General features: G+C 38.7%; 1 protein-coding gene across 5 annotated transcripts in view; it reads right to left on the bottom strand.

The window, feature by feature from the left end:
- tnika (TRAF2 and NCK interacting kinase a) overlaps positions 1–19,288 on the bottom strand; it is a 106,652-nt gene that overhangs the window by 48,457 nt on the left and 38,907 nt on the right. For all 5 annotated transcript variants that reach the window (XM_041812413.1, XM_041812414.1, XM_041812417.1 and 2 more), the window contains exon 3: positions 1,479–1,535. In XM_041812413.1, coding sequence (XP_041668347.1) covers positions 1,479–1,535 — 57 coding nt within the window. The remainder of the gene's footprint in view (positions 1–1,478; positions 1,536–19,288) is intronic.

Genomic DNA, 19,288 nt, shown 5'->3' with positions numbered 1-19,288 from the left:
CTTGAAAAGACACTAAACTTTTTATTTACGACACTTACATCTCCAGTGCTTCCTTTCTTGTGCTACTTTTTAGGGACTTTGATATTATGAAGGATTTTACGTAAAAAGAAGTGCAGACTGAAGCATGTCACACACTGCTAGATAATCGTCAGGTCTGACCAAAGTCAGCAAAGGCCCGACTATCAGATGGTTATTTAGATTATCTTGCCAGATTATCCTGTGGTGTGTGGTGTGTCACGAGTTATTATTTCCCCTTCCGACCTGATCACTAAAACTTGAGAGATTGTAAATATTAAACATGAGCAGTGTTCTGGCATGGAACGGAGCAATAGCCAATAAGGAAGCATGCTGACTGAGGGAGGAAGCACAACAAAAACAGCCATGGCAAGGATCGTAAACAGGAAGCAGTTAGATAAACATCAGAAATGGAGGAGCAATTTGTTGATTTGTTTCAACAAAATCTGACCACAGACCAACTGACAAGGGAGGGAGGTGGACCGAAACTGCAGCCGCAATGGATTCCTCTGACCTCACATGACCATATGCGACCCTAAAATATCTTCTCTGAATGTTTACAGAGCAAAAGGACTAAAGTCTTTGCTGGATCCACATTTCCAATCCATTTATATCAAGCTAAATGGTGTTACAAGGCAAACAGCTGGCCTCTAAATATCCCACAATAACAGCATTACTTTATAATTGCTCTCATTTGAAGGGGGGTTACTGACACAGCCAAAAGCCAGTGTATGAAACAAGTTATCATGGTGGCAGTTTGTTGCTTAAAACTGTAATATCTTATTAATTATGCACTATGTCAGAGAATTATGCCTTGATTACTTCAATTTAGAGTTCATCAGCCATGGGGACAAAAACACTTGTTTTTCTAAGCTGATTCTGTACAGTGGTGGCTCATTTAGTTTGCAATTTAGCCCTTCATTTAATTCTCAATCATTAATTAGAGCAGTCTTATTTGTATTTAAGAAGATTTATGTGCATAGAGTCATTCATACTCTGTTTAAAATTCATTTCATTATTTGTTACTCGTACTTCTCTTCCTCTGAATATTTGCTGATGCATTCACAGAAACCTGCACTGGTTCACTTCCTTTCATTCATTCATTTATCCATTCATTACTTTCTTTGCTGCTTCATTCCTGTAGTCCTCCATTGTTCCGCTGGCAGCTGACAGCGAGGCGTAGGGTGAGAGGATCTCTAAATATAGCTGAGATTCCCTCCTGCTTTACAGACACGCCTGAGACCACACTGCTGTCCTAATACCTCTAGCTAATATTACCATGGCAATAGGCCTGTCCTCGTTTCCTCTCCGCCACATCACACTCACACTAACGCTCGCTCTGACTCATCGCTCATAATTAGATGACACGGTCGGCGGTGGTATAATCGCTGGAGATGATTTCTTCTGTGCGTGGGTGTGTGCACGAGTGTGAAAGGGTATGAGGGTGCGTGTGTTTGTCTTACCCCGGTGACATCCATGACCTTGATGGCTGCCAGCTGCCCGGTCTTAACATGGCGACCCTGGTGAGAGGAGGGAAGGAGAGGGACGGTCAATGGCACGAGTAGCCGGACAGAAATGACAGAAAAGTCTTTCAAAGTTTACATTTTTTCTCTAGTAGATGCAGCCTCTTCTAACTTTGATGTCTCCACCCATAATAGTACTGTAGTAATAAAACAGGAAAAGTAAGGTCCAAAAAGTGAAAAACACAATGTGTAAGCGGTTCATTTTTGAGAATTACTTTCAAAAGAGACACAAGTCTCACAAAAATGAAGAGGTTCTTGGCTGTCTGTATCAGACATCCGTAAACACATTCACCATAAGGCCTGTCCTAACTACAACACTATCATTTCAAGAGCTCACAATTGATCACAGAGGTGGAAATATGAGATATACTCAGCAATGACAATGTAATCTGAACTGGGGTCCCGTCAGTTGGGGAAAAAAACAAGTATTTTAATAACTGGCAAAGATGTTTAACCTCCTGAGACCAGAGCTTTTGCTCTAAACGCATTTTTAGTTTTTCCCTCTCATTTGGGAACAGCAGGACCTTGTAAGTTTAAAAGCTCAAACTTGTCTGAACAGCAGTTAATTTTGACCAAATATTACGTCAAATGTCAACACAAATTCACTACATTTTCAAAGAAATTACCAAAACATTCTGTGAAAGTTTATCTTAAAGTTTCCCCCCAAAATGTCTGAATGAAACTTTATTATAAAGCCTAAATTTAAAAAATATTTCCAAAACAGATCCAAGTAAATTCCTGAAAATTCTAAAAAAAAAAAAAATCTCTCTGAAATCTCAAAGAAAATCCCCCAAAACATGAAAACTGTACACCCCAGGATTCCCTGAAAATACCATAAAATGACCCCAAACATCCAAAAAAATTCCCTAAAATTTCTGTGACAAATTCCTTCAAAGTTTCCCAAAAATTGCCCCAAAATGTTTTTGAATATTTCTCAAATTCCTCAGCGAAACTTTTATCATAGAGCCCAAATTTTCCTCAAAAATTCAATGTAAATTCTGGAAAATTCTTTTAGAAATCCCTCCACATCTCAAAGCTAAATAACCCAAAAACATAAAATAAATAACCAAAGATTCCATGAAAATGATGGAAAATGTCCCCAAAAATTCCTTGAAATTTCCATAAAATTCTAGAAACCTCAAAGGACATCCCCCTTCTAACACCAAAGCAAATTCCCCCAGGAAAAAAACAAATAAAATTACCTTAATATTAAAAATACATTTTCCAAATGTACAAAAAAATGCCTGGAAAATTCCAAACATCAAAAAATTGTTCCAAAATTCCCATGAAACTACATAAAAATTTCACTTTGAAAAACTTCCAATGAAACTCTCAAAAATATACAAAAATATCCCAAAACTTCCATGAAAACACTTGAAAAATTCCAAGCCATATTACCAAAATTATCCATGAAAATTCCTTGAAAATTCTCCCAGTTTTTCAAGTGAACTACTTAGACTTCAGTGAACATTCAAGATAATAATTTTAAAAATTCTTAGAGTAGAAATTATTACCATGTTGTCAGAAAGCCAGAATGTGATATCCTCATATGTGCATGCAGGGACTTAGGAGGTTAACTTAAAACTGGCCAAATTATAAGATATGTTTCTCAGTTGTAAATTAAATTAAATCAAACCTATTTGATCACAAATGTTTTAGTTCATAATTTTAAACTCTAAAAATTGATGAACTCTTAAAGCGCGTCCCTTCGATTTACAGATCAACAGCTGAGACGTATGTCGGATGTTTGAAGCCAGGCTCTCTTGCCAAAATGTTACACCGATGACAGAAATACAGCACTCTTACATGAGGAAAGAGTTGTACCATTACCAGACATTAAAACTTGATATCAATATTGACACCTCTAATATCTTGGCAACAATAATAGAAGTCTTGCCTCAATACTAAGTAACTTTTTGCTTTGAATTCCCCCCCCCCAAAAAAGGCCAAAACCTGCAGTGTCTAAATTGCGTGATTCAGAAAGTTTGCTCCCTCGTTCACTCAAGGCAGCTGTTATGTAGAATAATAAAGACTTTGTCAGATGCATCCATGATAAATTGTCTGAAAGGCCTGGAACTGGCACTTCTTGGGCCTGCCTGGCCATTACTTATGACCGGCCGGTTGTCTCCTGTAACACTGATTTATTTGCCGATCCCCGATATATGCAAGTGAGCTGTTTAATTTCATGCCATGTGCACAGTGGATAAAACAGCTCCAGAGTGCGCAGCATGAATGATAACCTGACACACCAGATAGACTGTTTCATATATCCATTGCAATAGATACATTACACAGTCATCCAGGGATCATCCAATAGAAAGTATTTGGGAAGGGCAGAAAGTTTCAAAAGAATCGTGGATCGGACAACACTCTGCCCGTCACATTCATTACAGGCCAATCAGAACAACAAGGCAAAATGAGACAGTAAGCATGTGCAGCTTTGAGAGTAACCTGAGCTCGACAGGCAGGTGCTGCCATAGTTATTGAATGCTGGAGCTTGTTGGTGGATCAAACCCATGTCGAGGCCAGTCAGGAGAAGTGCAAAAACATCTTCTCCGCCAAGAGAATCTTCAAAGACTAAAGAAGGTAAAGAAATGTACCCCAATTCTGGTAATAAGTCAGACTTAAAGCTTTAGGAAGTTTGCACCTGATAGCAACAGGACAACATGTCTCCTCACAGATTGAAGGCAATAAACAATGAACTACTTGAATCAGACTCGTGGTTAACTTTAGATCCCCTAGGGTTTGTGTTACTATTAGTAAGCAATAATCCAGGTATCAGTATTATACCAAAAAACAGTAAAGAGTGCCTAAAACATATTTGACAGTAGGCCTACTAGACAATGAAAGGAACAAAGAGCGACTGACACACACTTAGCAGTGTTGTGTAACATTCAGGCTTAGAATCCGCCTGGGGGGCTAGGAGGCAAAGAAGCAAGAGATTGGAAGCTGGGGGGCAAATGGACGGCCCAAGTGGTTTGTTTCTTCAACCGAGCATCTGTGATTGTGATTCGCTAATGAAGCTAATGGGGCAAGAGATGCTAAAAACACTGACGGCTATGGCTTCCACCTGTCTGGACTCCAATGATTAGCATGTTACAGTCTGAGCACAACAGCTTAGCATTAGTGGAGAAAACAAAGAAATACATACACGCGTAGTCACAGACAGACACTCACATGTACAGACAAACACGCTCCAAACAAGGCCAGGACTGTTTCCCTTGTGGAATTCCTGTAAACCAGATGGCATTAATGGTCTAGCTCTGAAGCGCCTCCTGAGGGCTTTAAATGCAGGGCCGTGTTGACAGTGAGCATGAACACCATCACTGAGGCTATGTGCTCCAATGACAACACACAGAAAACACAGTTTAAAATGAACCGTTTCATAATCTTAACATAGCAGGCCAGTCTATGCTTTCTGTTAGTGGTCACAAGTCATCATCATCTCTTCAAAATCCATTTTTATGTCATTGTAAGGGATCAATTATACTCACGGGCCCACTACAACTCATTATACTGATGAATAGCCTGGAAGTTATAGTTCTTAACTGCTAAATAATGTAGCCAGCTCAATGGCTGTCCTGTGCTTACACTCAAGCTTTAAAAGCATAAAACTAACTGTATGATCTGCATGCCTTTATGTCCTCATCTCCAGAAACACTTTGTAAGGATGTCAGGATCATAATCCCACATTTCTATTCCTCCTTTACTTCAGGAGATTCAGATTATTATTTCCAACATCAGGATTTTCTAGTATATGTTTACATCTTTCTGAGACCTGAGCTTTGTTTCGAATGCATCTTTAGTGTTGTGATTGGTAGGATCAGGTATGTTTACAAGCTCAGTATTGTCTTTGAACAGGAAGTAACCAAAAATTATGTCCACAAATCTCCTAAGGGTCCTGTTTCTGCAGAAGATACAGCACTGTAGAGGTTTTATAGCAGATGTTTGGCTGTCAGTTGGCCAGATGGTCAATGGTTGGGGGTCTTCAGTCAGTAAGAAATGGTGTCAGTCATTAAAAGAGGTATGGTAGAGGGTAGAGTAATTCTGGTGATGAACCACAAGGTCTTCTGAAGGCTAAACATCAATTAAACTTACACTTAAAGTTCTGAATTTTCTTGGAAATGTTCCGTTCAAAAATCCACACAAATTCCTTCAATGTCAAAAACAGTACCTTAAGTTTCTGGGGAGATTCTTAACCATAACTACCTTAAACTATCTCACAAAAACTACCCAAAAATGTCCTGGAATATTACCAAAATGTTTCAGTAAAACTTTATCATGAAGCCTAAACAGTCCAAAAATAATGTTCCCCAATAAAATCCAAGGAATTTTCCCAAATCTTATAGCAAATTCCCTCTCAAATGTATTAGCAAATTCCCAAAACTTAAAAAAATACATTCTCCCAGACTGCATGAAAAAAAATTCCAAAACATTCAAACATAATCCCTGAAATATCCATAAAACATCTTGAAATTTCAAAGGACCAACACCCAAAAATTACCAATACAGTCCCCTAAACTGCATGAAAAAAAAAACTCCAGATGAACTTCCCCAAAAAATACAATTTTCTAAATTTCCATGAAAATATCAGACTTTTTAAGGCAAATCCAACCCCCCCTGTGAGTGAAACATAAACAACCTGAAGAAGGCCTCACACTGCTAATGTGAACACAGAGCTGGGAACAACAAAACCCAGACTTAGATTGTCTTTACTCTGTTTGTTGGAAATCATAACTTGTAGATATTTTTAGTTAAGAAATGGCAAAGTTCAGACCTTGTATGTATTTAATGATAACTTATTGTGTTTAGTCCACCACTTTACAGTGAAAACTAGGATGTTTGAACACTATGATCAGGCCTGGTCTCTCTTTGCTCAAATACACACAGACTAGATTCTATGAAAGTGAAAGAACTGGAAAGATTGAACAGGGATTTCTCATTAGGCTCAGACTGCCCCAATTCCACAAGCACAAGGACTTGCTTTGTTGGAGACCAACAAAGGCATTACAGCCACTTACAAACCAGAAACTCACACATACACTTACAGACAGACACACATATAAAATACAAAAAGATCTCCTTTTATAGCTTCTCACACAGACAAGAGAAGTCTTACAACCACCCACACATCAGCACACAGAGGGACATGAAAAAGGAGACAGAGTGATTGAGGGAGTTGGAGAGAATGTGTCAAAAAAAAGTATTGGACGTGGACATAATCAGAGCAGGATAAAGATTCATTACTCAGAGCCACCTGACAACCTCCATCTCTCCTTCCTTCTTACAGCAGTAATGTCATGCCGCCTTATTAAATGACCAAGTGTAAAAGGTGCAACAGAAAGGGATTAGCCCTGTCCATTCATCTTCATCTCTCGCTCTGTCTTTGTCCTCTGCCTGTTCATTTATTTGCAAATTCAAAGATAAGCTGAGGGTGGATCTTGGCTGTATGAATGTCAAATGAAATTGCATTTTCAAAGCAGTTGAAAAGGCAAGGTGGGTAACAATGATATCAAAACAATTCCGATTGGCAAATGATATTAACAGCCATTTATCAAGTACAAATGCTTAACATTTCCTGATTTCCGCCTCTCAAATATGATTATTTCCTCTTCAGCCTGGCAGTAAGGTATAGCTGTTTTTTAGTATTAACACTTACTTTTCCAGCCTATTGTTACCCCGTCCCTACTTTTTGAGATGTTTTGCTGCCATCAAATTCGAAATGAGCTAAAATTTTTCATGAAATGGTAAAATGTTCCAGTTTCAACATCTGATATGTTGTTTTATGTTCTATTGTGAATAAAATACGGGTTTACGAGATTTGCACATCCAGTGCCCCAGCTTTTTTGGAAATCTGGTTGTAAAAAGAGGGTTCTAGCATGTAAGCTGAATCCAAGGATGCTACAAATAAGTTTACATTCCTGTTAATAGTTTTGTAAAAGACAAAAGAAAGATAAGTCATGTCTATTAGTTTGCTTTAGAGGTCTTTGTATGCATCCTTTTTTTTTTTTTTTTTTTTTGAGGCATCTCAAACTCAAGCTAGCTGTTTTTCTTCTCCTTAAAGTTTTTATTTTAGCTACTGGACTCACCCACCTCAAAATGAAGCCAAAGTATAAAGTGCTCCCCCTACTGAAAAGCTGAAATATAGGTTATAACCCTTCTTCTCTATGTGAACAAATGGAAAATGTTCAAATCAGAATGCACATTATTCATTGTTTCTATTAATATAGCTAGCTGTTGCTCCTCTGTAAGATTATTTCAGTGAAAACAATTCAAAGTGATAGAAATTTTGACTTTTTATTTTATAGCAAGATGTCTTTGCATCCCCACTCAAACAAGAGCCACTAAACTTTCCACAAATGTATTTTTGTTAAGTTTTTGTTAGGATAAACAGCTTTGGAACTGAAAGTGGTCTGATCTTAATAACAAAGCAAAGTCTACAAGTTAGCAATATTTCAGCACCAGCCATGCAAATAATTTGGCTTCAAACTGAAATAAGGTGTAGGTGTAGGTATTTACAGTGAATGTTGTAGACTCTGTACTGGACCATCATGTTATAAATATTATAACAAACCAAGCACATTCCCCTAAACTGGAAAGAGCTGTTCTAATAAAGATTTCACACTCTTTTTTTTTAATCATCCCCTTCTTGTTTTCTCCCCGGGCTGTCCCATTCAGAAAGAGCAGCTTTGTGCCACACAGGCCTGCTCATCCCTTCCTCCTCTTGTTTGTTGACTGCGCTGCCTCTCTGACCTAGATCTACATTTTCTGCCTCTCTCTCTCTCTCTGTCTCCCTCTCTGTTATCCCTCAGATTCTCTCTCTCTCTCTTTCTCTCATTATCTAACCCTCTTAACTTCTCACAATCTTCTCTTTATATGCCTCTCATTATTCTGCCCCTCCACCTCCCCACCCACCCTTGGATGTCTCGTTTACTTGCCCCTGTCCCTTGTATCTTCTGTCTCCTCTTCTCTCATGCCTCACAGCTCAGACCAACCGCCTGTGAAGCTCGGGCCCTTCATGAACATGACTGAGCTGAACTCTAATGCCACTGAAGCAGCATTCAGCAGTGAGCCCGACAAGTAAATATGACACAAACAGAGATCTGTGCAACCCCTTCCACTTTGCTGCGTCTCGCATCTTCTGCAAACCACAATGCACCGGCTTGGGCCTGACTGTCCCTGCAATGCAAACAAATAGACATGCAAACATAAATGACTCCATACTAGCTGTCTTATAGAGAGTATGGCGTGTATTACATGTCTTACACTTCAATTTTTTCTCGCTATTTTGACCAAACCCACATCCAAACATCTGTCACTCACATAAACAGTCATATAAGGAGCTGTCGTGCTGCCAGCCCAGGTGTGTGTGAGCGATAACACACCAAATCGACTATGTTTGTTCCGCCTGGATGGCCCTGCTGTGGTGGAGACAGCAAACTGATACCGAACTGATCTCCAATCAGCCTCCAGGCAGCCGCACTCATTACTGGGTATCATCCCTGCAGAATCAAAGCTTCTGAAACCATCAGATTGATCAGGGGTTCGAAATGAAGTGTGCATCTTCAAGCAACAAAAGAAAAATCAGGATTATTTATATGCATTTGGTTTGTGAATTTAGGTGCATATTTGTCATTTCCAAATAAAAGAAGAATGCTGAATAAATAAAAACATGTCAAATGTTTAAAAACCAATGATTAGGTTTCCATTAAGGCAGCAGAAACAATGCTTCTGTTTACTTGATCATAGCTCTTTGTGATGATTGATCCAAAAGGAGACATGATGATTACAGCCAAGCAGACAGAAGACAAGCATGAAAGCTTAAAACGCTGCAATTTAAGGCTTTTGCACAAAACCTGCACTGCAATAAATACAACATCTGTAAGACTTGAAGTTTAATTATTGACTAAACTGACCCGGGGGCTGAAAGATTTACTCTAATTCATCAATCTTGGGCTGAAAAATTGATTGCTACCAATAGGCTATATCAGCTTGATTGAATGTAATCACGCTATACTAGGACCAATGTATGTCTTAAACTTGTACATCCATCCATTTTCTTTCCAATTTATTAAAAAGACTAGATCAAAATTGCAATTTCAGCTGAAATTGCATGGGGATGCTGAGAGCTGAATTGTGAAAGAACTGCTGAAAATAGCCAAAAGCACAAAAATAGCTGAAATTAGCATAAAAATAACATAAAATGGCATAAAGGTAGCTGAAAATGGCATTCAATAGCTCAAAAAAAGATACAAATAGCTGAAAGTAGCCTTGAAATAGCTGAAAATAGTATAAAAATAGCTGATTTTGGCCTAAAAGTAGCTGAAAATTGCATTCAATGGCTGAAAAGGCATAGAAATAGCTGAAAATAGCATGAAAATAGCTATTTTTTTATTTTAAAAGTTAGAAATGAGAAAAGTCATGGCAGTCGAATGACGTAGAAACTGGATTTTTTCAAGATCAAACTGTGTTGATATGACAAAGTGTTAAGGAGGAGACAGCCGGCGCAGAAGAAGAATAACAAAATGGCCGACATGAATGTCAACAGTGTGGATGCTCAGCATCGGCACTAAAAGAACTGAAATATCACACTGACATAAGTATTCGACCCTTAACTCGGTTCTCAGTTGAAGTACCTTTGGCAGCAATCACGGCCTCCAGTCTTTTTGAAAATGACCCAACAAGCTTTGCACACCTGGATTGGAGGATTTTCTACCATTCCTCTTTGCAAATCCTCTCAAGCTCAGATGGTGGACAACCATTTTCAAGTCACTCCAAAGATGTAGGATAGGGTTGGACCACTTTAGGACATTCACAGACTTGTCCCTAAGCCACTCCTGTAGTCTCGGCTGAGACCTTAGGGTCATTGTCGTGTTGGAAGTTGAACCTTCAGTCCAGTCTGAAGTCCTGAACAGGTTTTCATTGAGGATATCTCTGTACATTGCTCTATCCAGCTTTTCTTCAACCCTGACCAGTCTCCCAGGTCCTGCTGCTGAAAAACACCCCCACGAGATGATGCTGCCACCACCATGCATCACTGTTGGGATGGTAATGGGCAGGTGATGTCTGCCAGACATAATGTTTGGACCTGAGGCCAAACAGCTCAGTCTTGGTTTCATCAGACTAAAAAATCTTGTTTCTCCCTGTCTGAGAGTCCTCCATGTGCTTTCTGGCAAACTCAAAACAGTCTTTTATGTGTTTGTACTGAGGAGAAGCTTCTGTCTAGCCACTCTGCCATAAAGCCCAGGTCAGTGGAGGGCTGCAGTGATGACTGACCTTTCTAAAGCTTTGTCCCATCTCCACACAGGAAATCTGGAGCTTAGTCAGAATGACTTGGAGGAGTCCTGGTAGTCCCAGACTCCTTAGGAACCTTCAGTGCCTTGCAAAGAGGCTTTCCATATCATGTCCAATCAATTAAATTTAGCACAGGTGGACTCCAATCAAGGTGTAGAAGCATACCAAGCAAAGATCCAGAGAAATGGGAGGAACTTGAGCTTTTACAGTAGTATCAGGCTGCAAAATAACAAAACTGAAAAACTGAAGGGGGTCTGAACACTTTCTTAACGACTGTATATCAGTATCAGTCAATATGAGCTTGGGAACGTCCACATATCAGATATCAGCACACATCCAACGCCGTACATCCCTAGAAGCTGTAATAAGAGACTAGGATAGTAGTATTTATCATGTACACATGGATATGAACAACCTGCTGTCACTGTGTGCATGTCATATCCAAAATATGATCAAACTTAGCCAAGGCTCATAGCCAAGTAATAATTCTGTCAGCTGACTTGAGGTTGCAGATCTAGAATAAATTCTTGGATTTAACATTAGTTTTTTTATTTTTACTCTGGTCTTTTACAGATCTAATATTTCTCTCAAATGTACAGACACTGTTATCTTGTCCCAACAAGACCCGTAATTTAATCCTGATAACTTTCCTCACGATGATAACGCTCTGATTCAGATAACAGCTCATTATGTGGTCTGTATATCTGCAAAACAGAATCTAATTTGTCCAAAGCCATCTCATCTTTCATCTCATCTGTCTGCTTCCATTTGAACAATGAGGGAGGTGTCAGCCTGTCACAGAGTACACCTCTCCCACCAATTATCATCTACACATAACTGTGATTAATTACACCTGCCAAGTGGAGCTAAAACGCCTGTAAAACACTCAGAGTGGCGATGCCCTTTTACCTATTTTCTGTGGAGCTGAATGAGCAGGGACTTTCAGAATCTCTTCATCTTTCCTCCTCTGTTCAGAGAGACCAGCCTGCTTTAAAAACAACCTGCTGAACATCAGCACACTAAAAGCTTCTGTGTCAGAGATACCTCCACAGTGTTGTTTCTTGCCTGCACTTCCATGCCCTTGCAGAATCAACCACCCCACGGACGCATTTGCTATGCAGGACACTTCCTGTCGTAGCCTAGCAACAGTTTTTGCTGGCTTGAGTACAGTTGGTACCAGACTTAAACATACACAAACATACACGATCCGGCACCTTCTAGTAAACACGCAGGGTTAAACAAGGACTATTATCCTGATACTAGGGTTGTTATTAAAGACAGGAGATAAGTAGAACGAGGGGTAGAGAGAAAGGAAGAAGAGAGGAGCGCTGGATTTCATCGGCATTTGTGTCCTCGGTGTGTGCTCACAGTGTGGCCAAGCTGCAAGGTCATCCAAATTTTACTTTAAACTGACAAAGTGAAAGACTTCTGAACTTTGAAAGTTGATAACTTTATTTAAAGCCAACATTTCTCATCACATTAATTATAAACAACTTTAACATTTCAAAAGCAGACAATATTAAGGTCTATTTCCTACTTTTAGGGCTACTTATTCATTCACAAGGACTAAAATCCTCTTGAAACTCGCTTCACAATCTCTATTCCCCTCCTTGCATGCCTTTTCTGTTATTTTGTGGTGTTCATTATTGCATGGCTGCAGCTGGAGTATTCCCACTTTTTTTTTTTTTTTTTTTAAATGTCAAAGATATAAAAATGTTCAAATTTCATTGCTTTGGCTTCCTGCCAGTGTGCTGTACAGTTTCCCCGTGGAGATCCTGCTCTACCTGTTGGTGCGTTCAAGGACATTCTGATATCTGATGTGCCAGAGTTGGCTGCCAAAACAGAAACTCGTTTCCCACAGGCAACAGCCAAACTCAAAAACTGGCTTCGTATCAGTCATATACAGGTGTTTTCATACATTAACGCTCTTCAGTAAACACTTTTTTGGCAGAGGACAGGAGGATCTATGGTTTATAATAATGTGAAGAAAGTATATTACCTCTGAGATCTATTGAAAAACTACTACAGAAGAATGGACCTTTATACATCCCACAGAATGAGTTAAGTGGATTAGTTCTTTGTTAAATGCTTTGCCTTGAATTTTCACTCTAAGGTCTCAGTCATTCTACTCTCACATAAACAAGCTGTGCAACAAGGCTCTTATGGACTTCGGTGTACATTTTTTGCAGCAATTCTTTTGCGAAATAACTGTCAATTGTTTGAAGCTGCTCTATAAAATCATCCTGCTTCACAGTTCTAACAGGGATCGTGTCTTTAGCAGTATGATAGGCAGGGCTGGGCAATAAAATCCATTAAATCCATAAATCTGGTTTTTGGAAAATCAAGATTATGACAATTGAAAATCAAGATTTTCTGTTAAACTTCACTGCAGTAATACCAAAAATAAAAGCTAAAGTAAGAGGCTTTAATTTTATATTAACTCTGGCAACCCTGTAAACAAAATGATTTTTTTTTCCTACATATTACTTATATCCTGCTCAGTTTTAACCTCCTAAGACCTGAGCTTGTGTTTTGAATGCATTTTGGGTTTCTCCTACTTTTTTGGGATAATTAGGATGTGATATGTTTAAAAGCTCTATCTTTGAAAGGGAATTAATTTTGACCATAAATGGTGTCCAATATACACAAATTCCTTTAGATTTTCTAAGAAACTACCTGAAATTTCTGTTGAAAATTCATAAACATATATTTTTTAATTTCCAATAAAAAGTACCCCATTTAAAACAAAAATATTCCTTCTATTTTTCAGTGAAATGTTTATCAAAAAGCCTAAATTTTAATATAAAATGTCCCCAAAAAAATTTCATTTAATTTCTTGAAAAAATATTTTAATGAAACTGACTGAAAAACATCCCCAAAACATCCTAACAAATTCCCTGAAATGTACATACATTTTTAGAAATTTCAATAAAATTCCCAAAATAAAAAAAATTCCAAGTTTCCATTAGTAAAGCTTACATTTTAAGCAAACTTTCACAAAAAAATTCTAATAAAATCTCAAAAATATAGTTTCTCATCAAATAGTCAAAGATTTCACAGCATGTCCCCCCCTAAAACTACCATTAAAACTCTTTTAAAAAAATCCCCAAATTTCCATGAAAACACTTGAAAATTTCCAAGATAAATTCCGAAATTTTCATGAAAACTTACTTGCAAATTCTGCCAGTATTTCAGATGAAATACTCAAACTTCAATAGAAAAAAAAAAATCTAATATTAGAAATTCTTACAATGCAATAGGAAAGCCAGAATATAATGTCCTCTGCATGCAGGTTAATAATCTCACTCTGGATCCTTTTAGTAAAATTTGAAATTAAAAGTCGTTGGTCTGCTTGCCAACATTTTTATGACAATCAATCAAATACAGAAATAATCAATACTCCTCTGGTGGTCTTGTATTGCATAGATCATGGAGAGACATTAGCATTACTTTTACCAAGCCAATGGTAGGCCACAGCTTTTCTGTCATGTGGCACTGCACTGCTTAATGAGGCCTGTAGTTATAACGTCTGGCTGCAGAGGCTTCTGGGTTGTAGCACAGCTTTCCTCAGTTTGGCTTTCCAAATGTGGATTCAATTACATTTAAAAATGAAGGAGAGAAACCAGCACCCAAACAAAAGATATTAACAGTAGCTCACATTAAAGAGCCAGCCCAGTACAGGCTCGCTGATGAACGGGGCATCATTTTTTATAGGTTTATTTGGTTTGTACTACATCATTGTTTCAATTAAAAGCATGTTTGTGACAAAGTGTTGAATTTTTTTCATGTTAAAAGGGTTCAGCTCATCTCTTAGCTTAGCACAAGACGAAAGACTAAAAATCCCTCCATGTGTATTTTAACTATATAGTTCAGCACATGTTCCATCTGTTAACATGGAGTAGGCGTGGCTTAGTCTTCTAGCTTCATTCCCAGACAGCTGTGGCTGCGTTTATCTGAATATATTCTCTGGTCGTGAGATGTTCATTTGAAGGCATTTCTGATGGAGTCATTTCTTTGCAAACATGAAAAATAGATGATTCATCCTTTATTTGGGGACATATATCAAAGCAGTGTGCAGCAAAATGATTTTTCAGATATAAATGTCTCTTCAAAGACTCAGGGACCTATGAAATGTCAATCTATTTCTAAAGTTAGCAGAGTTATCAGAGAGTATTTTGCCAGCAGTTTGATGAAAACTTCACTCTTAAAGCTGTCTTTTTTGGAGGGTAGAAAACAAAGAAAAACCTTAAGTTGACTAAGTCTGCATCAATACTTTAATCAATAGTTATAGATCCAATGACACCATGCAAACACTGATCTGCAGCACAGATTCTCTGAGCTTGCGGAGGCTACAGCAGGGATACAGTACAAGCTAAAGCATATGAATGCACACAAACAGACTCAGCAGGAACAGATTGCCAGAGTCTGTAGCTAACCCTTTGTAAAAAGGAAATGGGTCACACCATAATCCTAATAATCTGTGCCGTCATGATAATCCACACACACACAAACATACACAGACTTTAGGAAAGAACTGACTGGACGGTAGCCGTATCATATAGAGGAGAAGTGGGCTATGAGACTCGCCTGTGGGCTATCACTCTGTATTTCTTCCTCTGTGAGCCACTCTGTGACAGGCAGGTCGTAGAAGGAGATTTCCCACCGCTGCCACGCACGCTCACACAATCTGCAGTTTGGCTGTGTTCGGGTTGAAGGATTTTAGACAAGCGGGGGTTTCAGTCCGTACCCTCCTATCAACACCCACTGGTTCTAGTCTGCAGGCTTACAACCCCAGCATGCTAGCAGAGAATTAAAGCTACTTTCAGCTAATAAATGACACAAACAGAGTTCTGCTAGAAGGAGTCAGAAGAAATAAGGGGGCAATACTTGCAGACACACCTCATTGCAGTTCAAACACCTGCAATCACTCCGCATTCACACGTGCTCACACACAAGCTGTTGTGGAATCAGCGAGGCAGTAAATAAAAGTGACAAAGGCCTCCGTTCCAATCTACTACTGCACCAGCCAGGAAATATAGAAGCACCCCGAGGCTGCTCGCACATGAGGGAGGAAAAGAGAGACGGATTGAGACGGGGGAGATTTAAAGGAGAGAGCAGGGGAACAAATAGGAGCAGAGAGTTTGTGGGTAGTAAAAAAGAAAGGGAGGCGGAGGTGATGGAGAAAGAAAATAGGAATGAAAAGAGGAAGAAAGATGAGAGCAATGATCTGTAGACTGGTCCAGAGGGTTTTTATTGATGGGGGGAGGAAGACGAGGAAGGAGAGGGCGAAAAGACAGACGGGGAGTGTTGATTCCACTCTGAGTGAACCGGTGTTATCGGTAAAAGCCGCTGAAACAATAATCTACCAGCAGCCTGAATCACAGCCGCTCGTTAACCTGCCCTCTCACAAGATAATTAGCAAAGCAGCGGGCCGATAAATGTACAGAAAGCAGACTAATCTGGGGTCACATAGAGGATCTGCTGCAGCACTATAGAATAACAAAGCAGACAAAGTAGAGATGAAAGTCTGAGCACTGACAAATCAAAGACATTTGATTACAAAGACATCTGCTATTGGAGCACAGGTGGCCTAGATGTACTGATATCATATCTGCAAGAGTTAATCAGTGGTGTAGCGTACACACCAACCAATAGCTCCTCCTGAGACCTAAGCTTTTGATTGGAATGCAGATTTAGTTTCACCCACTTTTTTGTGATCAGTAGGACTTTAGAAGTTTAAAATCTCAGCCTTTTACATTAGTTTTTTTTACCAAAGATGACCACCTGAAGGTCCTGTTTCTGCAGAAGATGCAGCACTGGAAAGGTTTTTGAGCAGATGTTTCAGCCAGTTGTTGGTTCTTCAGTCAGTCAGAGATGGTGTCAGGCATTAAGAGAGGGATGGTGGACTCATTTGATGATGGACCAGAAGGCCAAGCAGGAACAACATTTACTCTAAATGTTCTAAAAATCTTGGACATTTTCCTTCCCAAAATTCTCACAAATTCCATAAAATTTCACAGAAGTTACCTTTAATTTTTTTAAACTATCCCATAAAAATTATCCCCCTTCAAGTATTCCCCATGTATTTAAGTGAAGCCATAATAAAGACCGCACATTCTCATAAAAAATATCCACCAGAATTCATGTATAGTCCCCAAAATTTCAAAGCTAACTCATCCTAAAAATTCAAAGAAATCACCTAAAAATTTCTGTGAAAATAATCAAACAAATTTTAAAACTATCCGATTAAATGTAACTGAAAATGTTTTCAAACATTCTCCAAATGCTTCAGTGAAACTTTATCATAAAGCCTCCACACGCCAATACAAAATCTAAAACAACTTGCCCCTAAAATTTCCTATCAAATTTACCAAAATCTAAAAATAGATTCCCCCAAATTCCATGAACAGGAAGGAAAATCCCCTACCACCCAAACACATTCCCTGAAATTTACACATCCCCCCTTCAAAACTTACAAAAGAATTAAGGCAAATCCCAAAAAGAACTTCAAATCAAATTCCAAAAAATATTTTCCTCCAAATTACATGAAAGTGATGGAAAATTCTACCAACCATCCATCCCTGAAATTGCCATGAAATTCTTAACAATTTCAAAGGACAACCCCCCCATTTATAATCGAATCCCTCCCCAAAAATACAAATAAATTCCCAAAACTTCCATAAAAACATAAAAATACCTAAAACTGTCAAAGCAAATCCCCCGTAGGCTTAAAATAATATTCCCCAAAATTAGAAAAAAAAAAAAAACAAATTAAAAATACCTGATATTATCATCATTAGTGATGCAACAATGCCTATTAATAAAGGTAAAAGTTGATCAAACTATAACAAATTTGAACAATTCAGTGTTTTAAACTAGCCCAGCTCATGCAGATACACAAAAAGTTTTAAATAAGAAAAGCAATAATCTAAAAAGCAGAAAAGCAAATAAATTAGATTCTAAAACTGTCCGAGTCCCTACACTAGTGTGATAAATGCTGCTTGAAAAACAAAAGCAGAAGCCCACACATAAGCTTTGAAAATCCATCATCACAGGACAAGAAATATGATAATGTTTTCTACGTAAAGAGGATCTGTGTGAGCATATAAGGTCAGAGCACAGTAAAAGCCTGTCCTCATCATAAAACATCCTTTAATGTGATGGGAATAAATCAACCCTAACAGGATCACCACTGGCTGGATGAGCGTGGCTGTGAGTGTGGTTGTCCGAAGCGTATTTATGGAAGGCATTTGAGGCTGACCCAGATTAAGTGAAACACTGACTCCCGTATAAACAGATGTGTTGTGCGCTAATGTTGCTTCTCAGCTGGATGTTGTTGAAATCCATCTAAACATCTGTGCTCCCCAACTCTCTGTCCCTTCTACAGACAAACATAAAGCCTCATAGAGTCGCCAACTCGTTTACATAGGGTTAGTTCAATAATGAACTTAATAGCTAATTCACTCAGTTAGCCATCGACCGGCCCACTCACCTGTTTAGCTCTAATTTCAAATCAAGGTGACTCAGACTCGCAGCCATGCAGAGCTGTGATAAAGTATTTTACTGATTTCTTACTCTTTTTTCTGGCATGTTTGTCACACCTAAGTATTTCAGATCATTAAACAAATCTTATCAGTCTGGAAAGGCTTACAAAGCCATACGAAGGCTTTGGGAATCCAGCGAACCACAGTGAGAGCCATTATCCACAAAAGGAGAAAACTTGGAACAGTGGTGAACCTTCCCAGGAGTGGCCAGCCTACCAAAATGTTTGACAATGGGTGAAAGCATTAACAAATGACAAAATTTAAGAAACCTTCCTTACTACTACTAACTACTAGGACTTAGGGTTGTCTTAATTCAAGATTTTTCAAACTTGACATGATGGTAGAAAAATATGTATAGAATTACATTACTATACCCCCCTAACAGAAGTCCTTGATTCCCATTTTAAGGTTATTTCTTGTTTTCAGAAATCAAAAATTGCAAACTCCTGAAAAGTTTGAGTATCAGCACTTTAAAACGGTCATTTAATTGCATTAAATATTGTGAATGTAGTTTTTGTGCTTTTTAGACTGTGAACACAGAAATTTTGGTGACAAAAATAAGTTAATACCCACTAGTGGGTGTCAGGGACTTTTCTTTTTGTCAATGTGGTATTGATCAGCCATCTTCATTGTTTTAGGTCAGTTTAAAATGCTGATGCAGGACAACCCAAGAACAATTTACCACTGAAGCAAAGAAAAAAGCCAAGTGAGAAGAATGAGAATTAGAGAGGGAACACTCCAAAAGAGGATGAGGAGGATGAGGAGGTGGAGGAAGGCTGAAGCGAAGAGGCAAAGCGGTGGGTTCAGCACATCAGCATCATGCTCCAGCAGCTCTGGAGGTCAAACGAACAGCCGAGCTGATTTACTGTACAGACTTCAGAGGTGAAGAAGAGGAGGAGAAAGAGCTGAGCA

The sequence above is a fragment of the Cheilinus undulatus genome, linkage group 18 (genome assembly GCF_018320785.1).
Source record: "Cheilinus undulatus linkage group 18, ASM1832078v1, whole genome shotgun sequence".
Classification (NCBI taxonomy): domain Eukaryota; kingdom Metazoa; phylum Chordata; class Actinopteri; order Labriformes; family Labridae; genus Cheilinus; species Cheilinus undulatus.
Note: the sequence above shows the minus strand (reverse complement) of the source record. Positions and strands in the feature narration are given on the sequence as shown.